This window comes from Bombyx mandarina, chromosome 22 (assembly GCF_030267445.1).
Source record: "Bombyx mandarina strain Sakado chromosome 22, ASM3026744v2".
Taxonomy (NCBI): Eukaryota; Metazoa; Arthropoda; class Insecta; order Lepidoptera; family Bombycidae; genus Bombyx; species Bombyx mandarina.
Genome location: NC_143228.1, coordinates 16,341,606 through 16,355,128, shown reverse-complemented (window position 1 = coordinate 16,355,128; position 13,523 = coordinate 16,341,606). Strand labels below are relative to the sequence as shown.

The 13,523-nt window shown below is 37.8% G+C and overlaps 1 protein-coding gene across 1 annotated transcript; it reads left to right on the top strand.

Annotated features, from left to right (window-relative positions):
* The first annotated feature begins 336 nt into the window (after positions 1-336).
* LOC114240098 (antichymotrypsin-2) lies at positions 337-12,427 on the top strand. The gene is made up of 9 exons (XM_089737063.1): positions 337-361; positions 2,417-2,544; positions 2,862-3,005; positions 4,675-4,878; positions 5,562-5,660; positions 7,077-7,208; positions 9,455-9,667; positions 10,244-10,385; positions 12,198-12,427. Exons 1-9 carry the CDS (start codon positions 337-339, stop codon positions 12,323-12,325), a joined length of 1,215 nt encoding a protein of 404 aa, XP_089593189.1. The 3' UTR covers positions 12,326-12,427.
* The last annotated feature ends 1,096 nt before the right edge of the window (positions 12,428-13,523 follow it).

The window sequence follows — 13,523 nt, the reverse complement described above, 5'->3', positions numbered from 1 at the left end:
ACCGGAATTGGGGTCGCGAATTGATTCGTTGATGGGTGCGAGTCTAGTATGTGATTACCATCGCTCGATGTGGCTAAGGCACAACCGCTGCATATAGCTGAGGAGTGTGAGTGAGCTGGCGTTAAGTGGTCTCCAGAACCCATAGAGATCAACAGCGTAAATGCTGCCACCCACCTTGAGCCATGAATTCTTCGTCCCCGTTTTTACAGTACAACGGCTGCCCCCATCCTTCAAACCGAAACGCATTACTGTTTCACGACAGAAATAGGCAGGGTGGTGGTACCGACCCGTGTCAGCTTACAAGGTTCCCTGGCATCAGTAATAAATGTGGCAAAAATGATCTGCTGGCTGATTCCAGAAAGTAGGAAAGACCTTTTCTCCTATGGCGAGTGATGATAAGTATGGTAAATAAAGGTTGATAAAAAAGGTTATAGGTAGTCATATAAACGAACAGTATGATTTTATAATAGAAAGGATATTGTGATAATGGAGAACTACGTGTTGTTGTACCTAATTAAAAAGTAATCACATGCTTCATTAAAACATTATTACCGCGCCGTCAACTCAATGCTCAAATAGAATTTTTTATTAAATCTTGATACACGTACAAACCGTTCTATTTAAATCTTATGAAACTTAAACATGAAGATATTATATGTTTGTGAGTGGTAAAATTTGATTTTGAACAATAGCAATTACCTACTTTTTTTTTTCAAGCAGACACGAATATGTACAGGTTTTCGATGAGATATTGTACCTAATTTTTTTTGTTCCCTACCTATGCTGATAGCCTTGAGAGGCTATTTCAGCGTACCCTAGCTTGTGTAGGTGAGCTCGCGGGGCTCAAACCGGAGAATTGCTAACACCGCCCTAGCAAGAGCAGTGCTTCGCAGAATCTACCACCGGATCGGAAGCGCGACCCACTGAGAAGATCCGGCGAGAAACTCAGTGGGCTGTGTCTGTGGGTTAATTCGCTCGTCGAGCCCTTCGTCGCAAGCGACGGGTTCGACGAGGACGGTGACCGGTGCTTGTATTGCCTAAAAGCACCGTTAATGGATCAGGAGGATCCGTGATGACGTGCTTTGGGCGACGTCGACGGTTTACCAATCGGTCTACAGGATCGGGTATGTAATTTCCAGCGGCTACGATGAGAGGGTTCTCATGTCGTGCCGCCTTCTCAAAGTGGCGCAGCGATGCCGACTGTAGATACTTACTGACGGGGTCGAGCTCCAGGTCATCGTGGAGGTCCACGTTCCTCTGGAACCATGGTGCTCCGACGGCTATCCTGCAGAATCGGGATTGTATAACCTGAAGGGGTTTCAAGTTGGTGGGGGCCGCGTGAGCGAACACTACGCTTGCATACGTCATGACGGGGCGTATGCAAGTTTTGTAGAGGGTTACCTTATTACGGAGGGACAGTTTGCTTCGTCTACAAAGCATTGGGTAGAGTCGTCCTAGTATAAACGCGGCGCGATCGCGTACCGTTTTTACGTGGGGACGGAATGTCATCCCTCTGTCGAGGGTGACGCCTAGGTATTTGACCTTCGAGGCCCACGGTATGGACTGGTCAAAGAGAGTGATGGGGCTAACGGCGGAGGTGTTTACGCGCCTATTGGGGAGTGGGGTGCTCGAAGTGGTATTCGGAGGGCGACCCCTTTTGAATAGCACCGCTGTGCTTTTCGTGGGGTTGATGTCTATTCGCCACTTCCGGAACCACTGTCCCATGGTGGTTACTGCGATCTGGAGTCGCCGATGAAGCAACGACATCTTCCTACACGAGTAGTAGATAGCCGTGTCGTCGGCGAAGAGCGCTAGATGGGTCTCCGGAGACCGGGGTATATCGTTGATATACAAACTAAATAGTAACGGGGAGAGTGCGGAGCCTTGCGGGACTCCGGCAGTCAGATGACGGGGACGAGAACGAGTTCCCTCTACTCGATATCGAAACGAACGGTGTACCTAATAGTGTTATTTGTATTAATGGATTGGGAAATCATTTTGCGCGTATGAGGTGGTTTATGCCAACAAGTTCTATTGTGATCTGGATTTAAATCTGCCAATAAATCTGTCCTGATTTTTAGATAAACAAATAGGTATTTCACTTGATTGTTACGAGCTGGTTGTATAATTTAAATTCTCGATAAGACGTTTCGATTTAGAATTTTAACTAAATTAAGAGTTGCATTAAAATTTACACTTCGAAATGATTTTTAAACAGAAGGAGAATTTAACAGAGTAATCGATGTATTGCGATCGCCTTCACAAACCGGACCGGTTTTCAAATTTTAGAAACAAATTATTTGGAACTGACTAATTTTTGGGACAGCTCAATTCGGCTTCAATCTTATTCAGGTTTATTTGTTCATTTTGGTTGGTATCGAAATTTTAGATGAATGATTTGTTCGTGTATCCCCAGTGTGTATTCCCGTTATGGCATCAGCAATAATGTATCCGCAGCGGATACTGAAAACAGCACAATATGAAAGCCACAACAAAGTTACCAGTTTAGAAATGAAGGGAAATCTGAAAAAGTATTTTGCCCTGGTAAGGTATTAAAGTATATTACCAAGAGAAGAGAAGAGAAGAAGAAGAAGAAGAGTCGAGAGGAAATAAGAAACTTACTATTTTAAAACCAATATACAGTATTTTCGTCCGTTAAGAATTGTTGGCTCTTCGATTTTACTTTTTTGGAATAAAACACAAAGAACATCCGATACAAGATAATTTTTACATCGAAACATGGCCGTGTTTTACTAATAATAATAAATTAATCAGATTTAAAAAAAGATTAATATTTTAATTGTAGTCTTTAGCTTCATTGGGCATATCACAGCACAACTCTTTCTTTGTGGACTTTTCAGGAGGCAGCACTTATGGATCCAAATGCAAACATGGTTTGTTCGCCAATATCAGCTTTGTTTCCACTGGGAAAGTTAGCATTAGGAGCTGAAAAGGAAACTGCCAAAGAACTATTGAATGCTATAGGCGTGACAAGTAAAATTAAAGTATGTTTAAATGCCATAATTAATTAATTATTTAACTGGGGCCGAAAAGATTTCGAGCGGTGATCGCGCAGCCTGCGTTCCAGGAAGTGTAACGATTACCTACTCAAGGTCATGAAAATCTGCTGGAAGTCGTCGTGGCGTAAAGGATAAGACGTCCGGTGCATTCGTGTTGCGCGTAGCACCGGTGTTCGAATCTCAGGCGGGTACCAATTTTTATAATGAAATATGTACTGAACAAATGTTCACGTTTGACTTCCACGGTGAATGAATAACATCGTGTAATAAAAATCAAACCCGCAAAGTTATAATTTGCGTAATTACTGGTGGTAGAACCTCTTGTGAGTCCACACGGGTAGGTACCACCATCCTGTCTATTTTTGCCGTGAAGCAGTAATGCGTTTCGGTTTGAAGGGTGGGGTAGCCATTGTAACTATACTGAGACCTTAAAACTTATATCTCAAGGTGGGTGGCGCATTTACGTTGTAGATGTCTATGGGCTCCAGTAACCACTTAAGACCAGGTGGGCTGTGAGCTCGTCCATGCATATAAGCAATAAATAAATAAAAAAACAGGTTTCGCAGTACCGCTTCGTGTAGGAAACCTTGGAGGAGGCCTATGTGTAGCATTGGACGTATTTGGGCCGAAAAAGCTGCCATCCTCTAGTATGTAATATGAAAACAATTAATAACTAAAAAAATTTACTTCCTTACTGCCGCAAATAAGGTCGATATTAATACATTTGTTCTATAAAAACGTATGTCCTATGTTTAAAATGCATCGTCAATTTCTCAAATGCTTCGTTATAGAGATCTACCTAAGCTCTCCTAGGTGCCGCTGCTCTGCCTCCAGCAATGATATTATTTGTAATAGGATTCAATTTTATATTTTATGAAGATATTTTGAACTATGCCTACAATATAGCAAATTTCGACGCGTTCTCTGAGACGAATCTAAAACTGTTAAAATTAGATCAATTAAAAGTGACTAATAAGAATACTCTGATCGTGAAATATGTTCTTTGTTATTGCTTAGATGGGTGAACGAGTTCACAGCCCACTTGGTGTTAAGTGGTTACTGTAGCCCATAGACATCTACAACGTAAATTCCGCCACCCACCTTGAGATATGATTTCTAAGGTCTCAGTATAGTTACAACGGCTGCCTCACCCTTTAAACCGAAACTCATTACTGCTTCACGGCAGAAATAGTCGGGGTGCTGGTACCTACCCGTGCGGACTTAAATGAGGTCCTACCACCAGTAATTACGCGAATTATAATTTTGCGAGTTTGATTATTACGACACGATGTTATTCCTTCGTGGTACGTATTTCATTAGAAGATTTTTATTGAAGTAGTCACACAGAAAATATCGCGACCTAGGTATTAAGGAATTATGAACAGCCAGATTACTGTCGGGCCGTCATATATCAAGAAGTCTCAATTAAATTATATTATCCTACTTCTGAACTTTGGGGCGATTGCTGACCTGACCTGGAGTGATACCAAGGAGCAAGCGCAAGACAGGGTCAAGCGGAGACAGCTTGTGAGAGCCCTATGTACCAGCGGGATACCTTACGACTACTACAACAACAAAAAACTTTGAACCGATTTAAACTAGTTAAATCTGCGCAGATCTCACTAGTCAGTCTTTAAGGGAAAACAATTTTTAGCTTCAAAGAAACCTACGAAAACTCATCAAATCCCTCCGTAATGTGTCCGGTGTAAGATTGGATATAGCAAGCGGTCTGTACGTCTCCAAAAACACTCGAATCTCTTCAAATTTCGTATCAGATTCCGAGTATATCTTCAAGTCGGGTGTCCAAAAGGTTTCTTTTGACTACCCGGAACAGACTGCTGATGAAATCAATAAATGGGTAAGATAAAGGACGTAATACTTTTAATAAGATTTTTTTTTTTTTTTTTTTTATTGCTTAGACGAGCTCACCGCCCACCTGGTGTTAAGTGGTTACTGGAGCCCATAGACATCCACAACGTAAATGCGCCACCCACCTTTGAGATATAAGTTCTAAGGTCTCAAGTATAGTTACAACGGCTGCCCCACCCTTCAAACCGAAACGCATTACTGCTTCACGGCAGAAATAGGCAGGGTGGTGGTACCCACCCGCGCGGACTCACAAGAGGTCCTACCACCAGTAATTACGCAAATTATAATTTTGCGGGTTTCATCTTTATGGCACGATGTTATTCCTTCACCGTGGAAATCAATCGTGAACATTTTTGTTGAGTACGTATTTCATTAGAAAAATTTAGTACCCGCCTGCGGGATTCGAACACCGGTGCATCGCTCAACACGAATGCACCGGACGTCTTATCCGTTAGTCCACGACGACTTTCAAATTTCCGACTTTATTTTCAAGAGTTCAGCCATTACCATATTAAGATTTCATTGGGAATCATTGATGTTCACACTATAAATACATTTTACAGTTTCCTCCTCTAGATACGCTTGCAAATTTAATAAAGATTGAACAGCAAGCGATGTATTTAATATCGTTTTATTTTTAAACTTTTGAAAGATCTGTTTGTAATTATTTAGATTTCAAATACGACACATGGAATCATAGGATCATTAATATCACCTGCCGACATAGCTCCGACAGCTTCTATGATCCTAGTCAACGCAATTTATTTTTCTGTAAGTAGTAAATTTTAATAATTTTTGAACTCTCGTATTTTATCTTAAAACTTGAGGCTTAGAAATAAGACTAATTATTAGAATACCATAATCTATTATATGACTTCCACTTAAAAAGTAGTCATTACGTAATTTTAAACAGAAATATTCGCAAATATGCGAAAATCCATCCAAAGCTTACTGCGCGACAGAAATAGGCAGTGCGTTGGTACTGTAACACATATATTTTTTATTATAATTTAACAATAATAACAGTTACTACTAAGGAATAGCATGAGATATTTAGAAAGCTGCAGTAATCAGATCTGAATTCTGACGGTGGATGTATTTTATTTTCTTTTCGCAGTACTCTGTTCAATATGCTGCATATTCTATTCTCAATATTTTTTTAATAATTTGGGCTAATGATTATGATTCTCTATTTCTATCTGTCCCTCCATGTTCTGTATCTTGCTGTAAGGGATGAAGCATGAAAGGAAACCAAAAAAATCGCGCAGCCGATTCAGGTTTTCATCAACCACTACTTGTGACAAAAACTTGGCATTTTCTCGCCTGAGAAGATTTCCAACGAACGCTGGTGGAAGGCAAGTCGGGAAATGCCGATTGGCAAGCAGATTATGTATCACAAATTGACATAGTTAGGCCATATTCTCAGGAGAGAGGTCACATACAGCCCGAGGTAAGCCTTGGAGTGAACTCCTCAGAAAGCGCGGAAGTTGGGTTTTCCCAAGCCGAACTGGCGGAGCACTGTAGCAGTGAAGAAGAAGACATTCTGACTATCCTGGTCCGAAGTAAAGCCGTACTCCAACATCGATAAGGATGGCGAAACCCCTTGCTACATCTAGGGGCATTAGAACCTTATACGAACAAACAATTCCAATCTTACGCTTCTATTTTTTATGTATATAATTTCTATGTAGGTTTATTTTCGTATAGTTGTTTAAGTGATAACATAATAATATGATATTATGCTGAACAAAGTTTATTTTATACTAGTGGACCCGGCAGACTTCGTAGTGCCTCAATCGAGAAATAAAAGACCTAAACTTTTGTATAATATAAACTTAAAACAAACAAAAGGAATCCATCCGACGGAGGGGACATCTAATGGAAAACAAAATTGTTATTTTTATTTAATTCCCAGCACTTTCATATTTATCTACCTTTTAAACCTTCTCTGGACTTCCACAAATAATTCAAGACCAAAATTATTCAAATCGGTCCAGCCGTTCTCGAGCCGTTTTAGCGAGACTAACGAACAGCAATTCATTTTTATATGTACTTATATATAAGATTTATCTAGCAGTAATCAGTTGAACGAATTTATTCCGTTATTAAAACCTTTCAATTTCTGTTTGTTCTAAAATCACCCATGAGACGGATGTCTCACAACTGATCATTATTAATTAATTACAGGGTAAATGGGAAAATCCTTTTGAAACGACCATGGATGGCGTGTTCTTTTCCCCGAGTGGGCATCGCAAGGTTAAGATGATCAAGCAATACAATATGTACAATTATGTTAAGAGTAACGTATTAAAATCCCAGGTAAGGATGTTGGGATGTCATAAGATGTTGCTGGATGTAGGCCTGTTAAATGTATCGCCAAAATAATTGACTGACTCTGTGGATACATAGCGCCCGTGAGTGCTGAGCTAAAGGTCGTAATTTTGATTTCGACAAAAACCTCCGTGTGACGAACAAGTTTGTTTGCTGTTTGGGTGCTCATTATCTATATTCATATAATAGGCTGGGGAAAAAGTTTCTTCGCATTTTTTAAGAAAATTCACAACATTTTTTAATATAGTTTATTTACATTTAACTAAAGTATGTAGGTACCATTTTGTTCGATAACTTTTTGCCATCTTGTAGGTAGGGACATGATCCCATTGCTATAGAAATTTTGGGGCTTCTGATCAAAATACCGCGACAATTGGTTTTGGCAGTCGTTTCGTGATGTTAAACTGACACTGCCTATAAAGAATTCTGAAGAGACCGAAGCAGGTGGAAATCTGAAGGTGCAAGGTCAGGACTATACGGCGGATGCATTAGCACCTCCCAGCCAAGTTCTCTTAATTTTTTCTGAGTGGCTAAAGATGTGTGAGGTCGAGCGTTATCGTGACAAAAACCACACCCCTTCTGTTGATTAATTCCGGCCGCTTCTCCGCTCTCTCAACTTCTTGCTCTAATCTGATCAGTTGTTCGCAGTAGAGTTCAGAATCGATGGTCGGTGGTAGCAGCAATGAATAATGCCCTTCCAATCCTACCACACACACAGCATCACCTTGTTGCGATTTAACCCGGGTTTCGCCACAGTCTGTGAAGCCCGACCGGCCTTTGACTACGACCTTTTTCGCACGTTCTTGTCGTACGTGATCCACTTTTCATCACCAGCTATCTTCTAAAATGCTAGCTTCTTCAAAAATGAGTCGGCTTCATTACGTCGTAATAAAAAATCACAAATGAGTACACGGTTACGGTACAATTAGGTTTCTTTCAGTGAGCTCGTGAGGTACCCAAATATCGAGCTTTTTTGTGTACCCAGTTTTTTTCAAATGCGCCGAAACTGTTTTGTGGTCAATTCCCAGTTCTTCAGCTACGTCGTAACCACCGATATGCCGATCTAGCTCTACTTTTTCAAAAATGGCATCCATTTTATCCGTAATACGATAATCCGTAATACGGGCGACCAGAGCGACATGCATCTTTGACATCAAATTTTCCGGATTGAAAACGCTTAAACCAAAATTGTGCTACTCTGACAGACACTGCACTAGGTCCATAAACATCGCAAATATTTTCCGCGTCTTACGTTGCTTTTTTGCCGTTTTTGTAGTAAAATTTTAAAATGTATCGAATTTCTTCATTAGATTCACTCATCTTGACAGTACGAAAAATAAATAAAAATCACACATTTTCCTAATTTGAATTTGGAATTATCATCTTGAAATTTTAAGCTTTTAATGTTACCAAAACCAGCCAGATACAAATAGTATAGCCAAAGAGATTTTATTACAAGTTTATACATACTATAATGCGAAAAGACTTTTTCCCTAACCTATTAATTAAATATATAAAGTTTGAGGCCAGATTATCGTTTGCGATTTTTAAATAACACAAGGATTGATTTTATTGAATTATCGGTATGTTCGTTACTGTATGCCCATGGAGAGTACTCTGAGGAACGATTTGAGTTGAAGGCATCCCTCTTCTACTACTGCGGCACCATACACTGTCGGAACTGCACTCACAATACATTCCCAAAGACCATCATAAGGAATCCCATCAAGCATGTTATTTTATCAAGCGAAGTTTCGCTATTTCTACCGTGAAGCAGCAATGCGTTTCGGTTTGAAGGGTGGGGTAGCCGTTGTAACTGAGCCCTTAGAACTATATCTTAAGATGGGTGGCGCATTTACATTGTAGATGTCTATGGGCTCCAGTGACCACTTAACTCCAAGCGGGCTTTGAGCTCGTCAACCCTTCCAAGCAAAAAAAAAAAATCGCACATTTTTCCCTGTTAAAACTAAATTTCAAAGACACCGAAAAATCGGTTAACCCATTTTTTATCTTTCAATACGCTGATTTTCTTTAAATAATCTTAGAATTATTAACTGCTTAATGGAATGTATTAGCAATATTAATAAACGTGGCTAAAACTAGAATTGTACTAATTAATTCGAGGAATGATGAAAGAAAATGAACAACCCGGCCGCTTGAAGAAACACTTTTCTGGTGTAATCGTTTATAAGCTGTATACAGAAAATTTACTGTCCAAATAATTTTAAATGCAGATAATTGAACTACCTTACGAAGGAAGGAACGCTTCGTTCGTCATAATCCTACCAGACGATAAACAGGGTCTGCCATTGCTACTAAAAGAACTGAAACTAGCTCCAGAACTGCTCGATACCGAGATGAGTAAAATGAAAGCTACGAACGCTATATTAGTTATGCCAAAGTTCAAAATGCAAAGTGAAATCGATTTAAAAACTTTGTATACCAAGGTGAGTACGGGAGGGAATAAACTTTATTAGTTGAGATTTAGTTATCTCATGGAATCAGAAAGAATTGATTTGGAAACAGACTAAGATATCCTTGATCACATTATTAGAAAGCACAATTTCTTTGGTATCGAACAGGCAGAGCTTTGATGCAAGTCGATAATCCATACGAACCAGTCTTATTTGTTTTTAGGTGATTCGCAAAGAGCTCATATACTTTTAATGGCATGTGGTATATAATATGCATAATCATAGGTTTATAACAATTTGGCATAGGACTTTTCTATTATGAAACAAATTTGTCAATGAAAATCTTAACTAACTTTGCTATATATATTTCTTGTGATGCCATGGTAAATTTAAAGCACAAGAAGTCGAAGCATCATATTTGCTAAATCCTATACAATAAGTTAATTTAGGTACAATACATCCTGCCAATCACTGCCGAGAAGCAGTCACGGGATTCGTTTTGATAGATTCCTACAACAGTTGTCAAATATTTTTGAGATTTCAACTTTATTTGGGTGGAATTTATGTTATAACGCTTAATGTTTAGTGATTAGAGGATCGTGATTCCAGATAGGTGTAACTTCGATTTTCAACAGTGAAAATTCGGGTCTAACAAAAATAGCTAAAGGTGAAAAATTAATTGTCAGTAAAGCAATACAAAAGGCCGTCATTGACCTAAACGAGATGGGAACGGAGGCTAGTGCAGCTTCAGGTAAAGATACATTTGGATTCTTTGCGTTTGCTTCCGAGTGGTATTCGACATGCCAATGATACTTGAGCATGGATCATTGCGTAAATAGCATTTACGTCCTTCTTCAAATAACCGTTAAAGTGTTAATATATGCTGTACCGTATGAGGCACTGCATGAGAAATCGCGGAGCGAATGGAAATGAAACCCGGAAAGTTTTTGTCCATCTAGTTTTTAAAATAAAAATACGACTGTCTTTTTTATGATTTCAAAACTCGAATATATTTTTAATGAAATGCAAACGGTGCAAAATACTAAAGGTATGTTGTATTTTAGTGAATTTTCTATGGAATAAGTAAAGTCAAAAATATTTTCCACAATCAATGATGGAGAAAATAATATAGACACCATATAAAACCCAAAATTAGGGTGAACGGTACACAAAGTAATCAATACTGAATGCTATTAGGATATGAGTCTTTTTTTTTTATAAATTTCTACAACATTATTTCTCTTTTTTTGTTAACAAAATGTTTAAGTCGTGTAAGTCTTAAGTTAAAAATGAACATTTATTTTATAAATGAAGATAGTAAAAATATATTTAAAAGAGACTCGACTTTTTTTTTTTTATTGCTTAGATGACTAAAAAATATTCAGTGTCTCTGAGATAAATTCAAAGTTCAGTGACTGCATTCGCTTAGGGCTTGGGATACACTATATCAAAAGTTTAGTTTTCGATATAGACGTTATAATAACAATATTATTATAATTATAGGCCATGGGTGTAATATATTAAATGTCGCACCTTTACAATTGGAGTAAGTAGTAAGTAGAGCCAATATTCAAATTTTTTGGTGAACGCGAAAAAGGTTTTAAAACGAATTATAATTTTTAAATTTTGATTTTAATACTTTAAGCCTTAAATTGATTTAAAAGTGACGGAAAGTGTACTTTGTCCTTTTGAGACAAAAATTTAAAGTTTATTTTTATTTTTATTGTTTTTATAAACTGATAGAATACATTGTCATGTTTATAAGTCGCTTAAAGTAAAAAAAATATCTTAATTTTTTTAGTTAATCCACTTCAATTCTAAAGGTGCGATATAATAATACATTCATTGATTTCGTTGTGACATTGCAGCGGTAGACCTCACACAAACAGCGTTGTATCTGGATGACATATCATTTTACGTCGAGCACCCATTCGTGTTTTTAATTAAACTTAGCAAAGAACAGTTGTTCGTTGGTACCGTTAATGAACTGTAGATTCGGTAAGATTCTTCCAGCGATAAACGCTTACTAGATTTCTAAACATAAATAAAATTTGCCAATAAGTATTGTTATTGTTTGTATTGAATGGATTTAAGCAGACGTTAAAACCGTACAATCAGGTATAAAATAGAAAACGTTAATATTTTTTGTATTAAAACAAAATTAATAACCCTAAGGAATTAACCCTGAGAAAATCTATATACATAAAAATGAATTGCTGTTCATTAGTCTCACTAAAAATTGAGTAAGGCTGGACGGATTTGGCTAATTTTGGTCTTGAATTATTTGTGGAAGTCTAGAGAAGGTTTAAAAGGTAGATAAATATGAAAATGCTCGGAATTAAATAAAAATAACAATTTCGTTTTCCCTTTAATATGTCCCCCGTTGGACGGATTCCTTTTGTTTCTTTTATTATCGATTGAGGCACTACGAAGTCTGCCGGGTCAACTTTATAGTTTTACCTTTATAAGTTTAACCTTTATAGTTGACCTTTAATAAAAAACGTTGGCTTTAGATCACTACGTAGGTATGTGCTTAATTATATTTTTTTTTGTTTTCTTACAGCACTGGTAATAACAAAGCTGTCGCTCGTAGAACGATTACACGTGGAAGTGAACTGCCCGTTTTTGTTCCTTGTTAAAGTTCATAAGAATGCACTTTTTGCTGGCGTTTTAAATGACCCCGAACAATGATACGTCAATAAGGCAAACATCTAATTGTATCTGATTTTCAATAAATTTCTATTGACGTATGCACTGTTTTTTGTTGTATTATTGAATGAATGTGTAATCAAATACCGTGCATTTTTATTTAACCTTGTTTATATTACGAAGTATAATCGGTAAGTACCTATACTATAATTTCATTATGACCAATGAGCAAATGGCATCAACGCATCAATCATGCATGATATTGGTCAATTTATACACCTTTTTAACTAAATATCTATGAGGTGTGATGCCTATATGCGTGGGATATAATACCATGAACCTCCGCACTAATCCTGTCCGTTAAACACTACAATTGTGGCTTCGACCCGACGTTTCAAGGTGGGTGGCGTTGCAGTATCTAGGTATAGACTCTGGAGACCATTCAAATTTAACATTAGGTCAGCCTGTTTATCTCTAGTACGAACTAAAGAAGAAGTCGTCGTGGTCTAAAGGATAAGACGCAAAATTATAATTTGCAAAATTACTGGTTGTAGGACCTCTTGTGAGTCCGCACGGGTAGGTACCACCGCCCCGCCTATTTCTGCCGTGAAGCAATAATGTGTTTCGGTTTGGAGGGTGGGGCAGCCGTTGTAACTATATTGAGACCTTTGAACTTATATTTCAAGGTGGGTGGCGCCTTTACGTTGTAGATAAATTTTTAGAATATTTATTAAATTCTAAAATTTGATATTGGGCACACATCTAAAGAAAATTTTGAAACGTATTGAAAAAATACAACAATGCTATTACGATATAAGTATATTAAGTCATAAACAATTAATATACATTTTTTCTTATTCTTTATTAGAGCCATACACCTATTAGGTTAAGTCGGCTAATATACAATTTAAGAAATAAATTGTCAGTCTTTAAAAGTTGAGCAATACTTTCCGCGCATGCGTCTTAGGTCCCACCGAACAATATCTGGTCTGAGGTTCGAAACGTCCATTCATCCCTTATCCCTAAAGTTTTCCTATTTAGTACGTTGCGAACCTCCATGGGGTGTGTACGTTTTGCCGCGAAAAAGAAATATTGCAACTTTTACGTTATACATTACGTTTCGGTGATTGAATGACAAAATTGGACAAAACCACTTATTTGTTTTCAATAAATTAACCGACACAAGTAAAGATTGCGGAGTGTATTAGCATTTTTTTAATTGATATATTTTTTTCAATAC

What these genes read in the sequence shown, in the direction of transcription:
- LOC114240098 (XM_089737063.1), top strand. Translation starts at nt 337, where the DNA reads ATGATCTGCTGGCTGATTCCAGAAA. An exon ending in GCGTGACAAGTAAAATTAAA is followed by an intron (nt 3,006 to 4,674) that starts GTATGTTTAAAT and finishes AACAATTTTTAG; the next exon opens with CTTCAAAGAAACCTACGAAA. An exon ending in GGAGGCTAGTGCAGCTTCAG is followed by an intron (nt 10,386 to 12,197) that starts GTAAAGATACAT and finishes GTTTTCTTACAG; the next exon opens with CACTGGTAATAACAAAGCTG.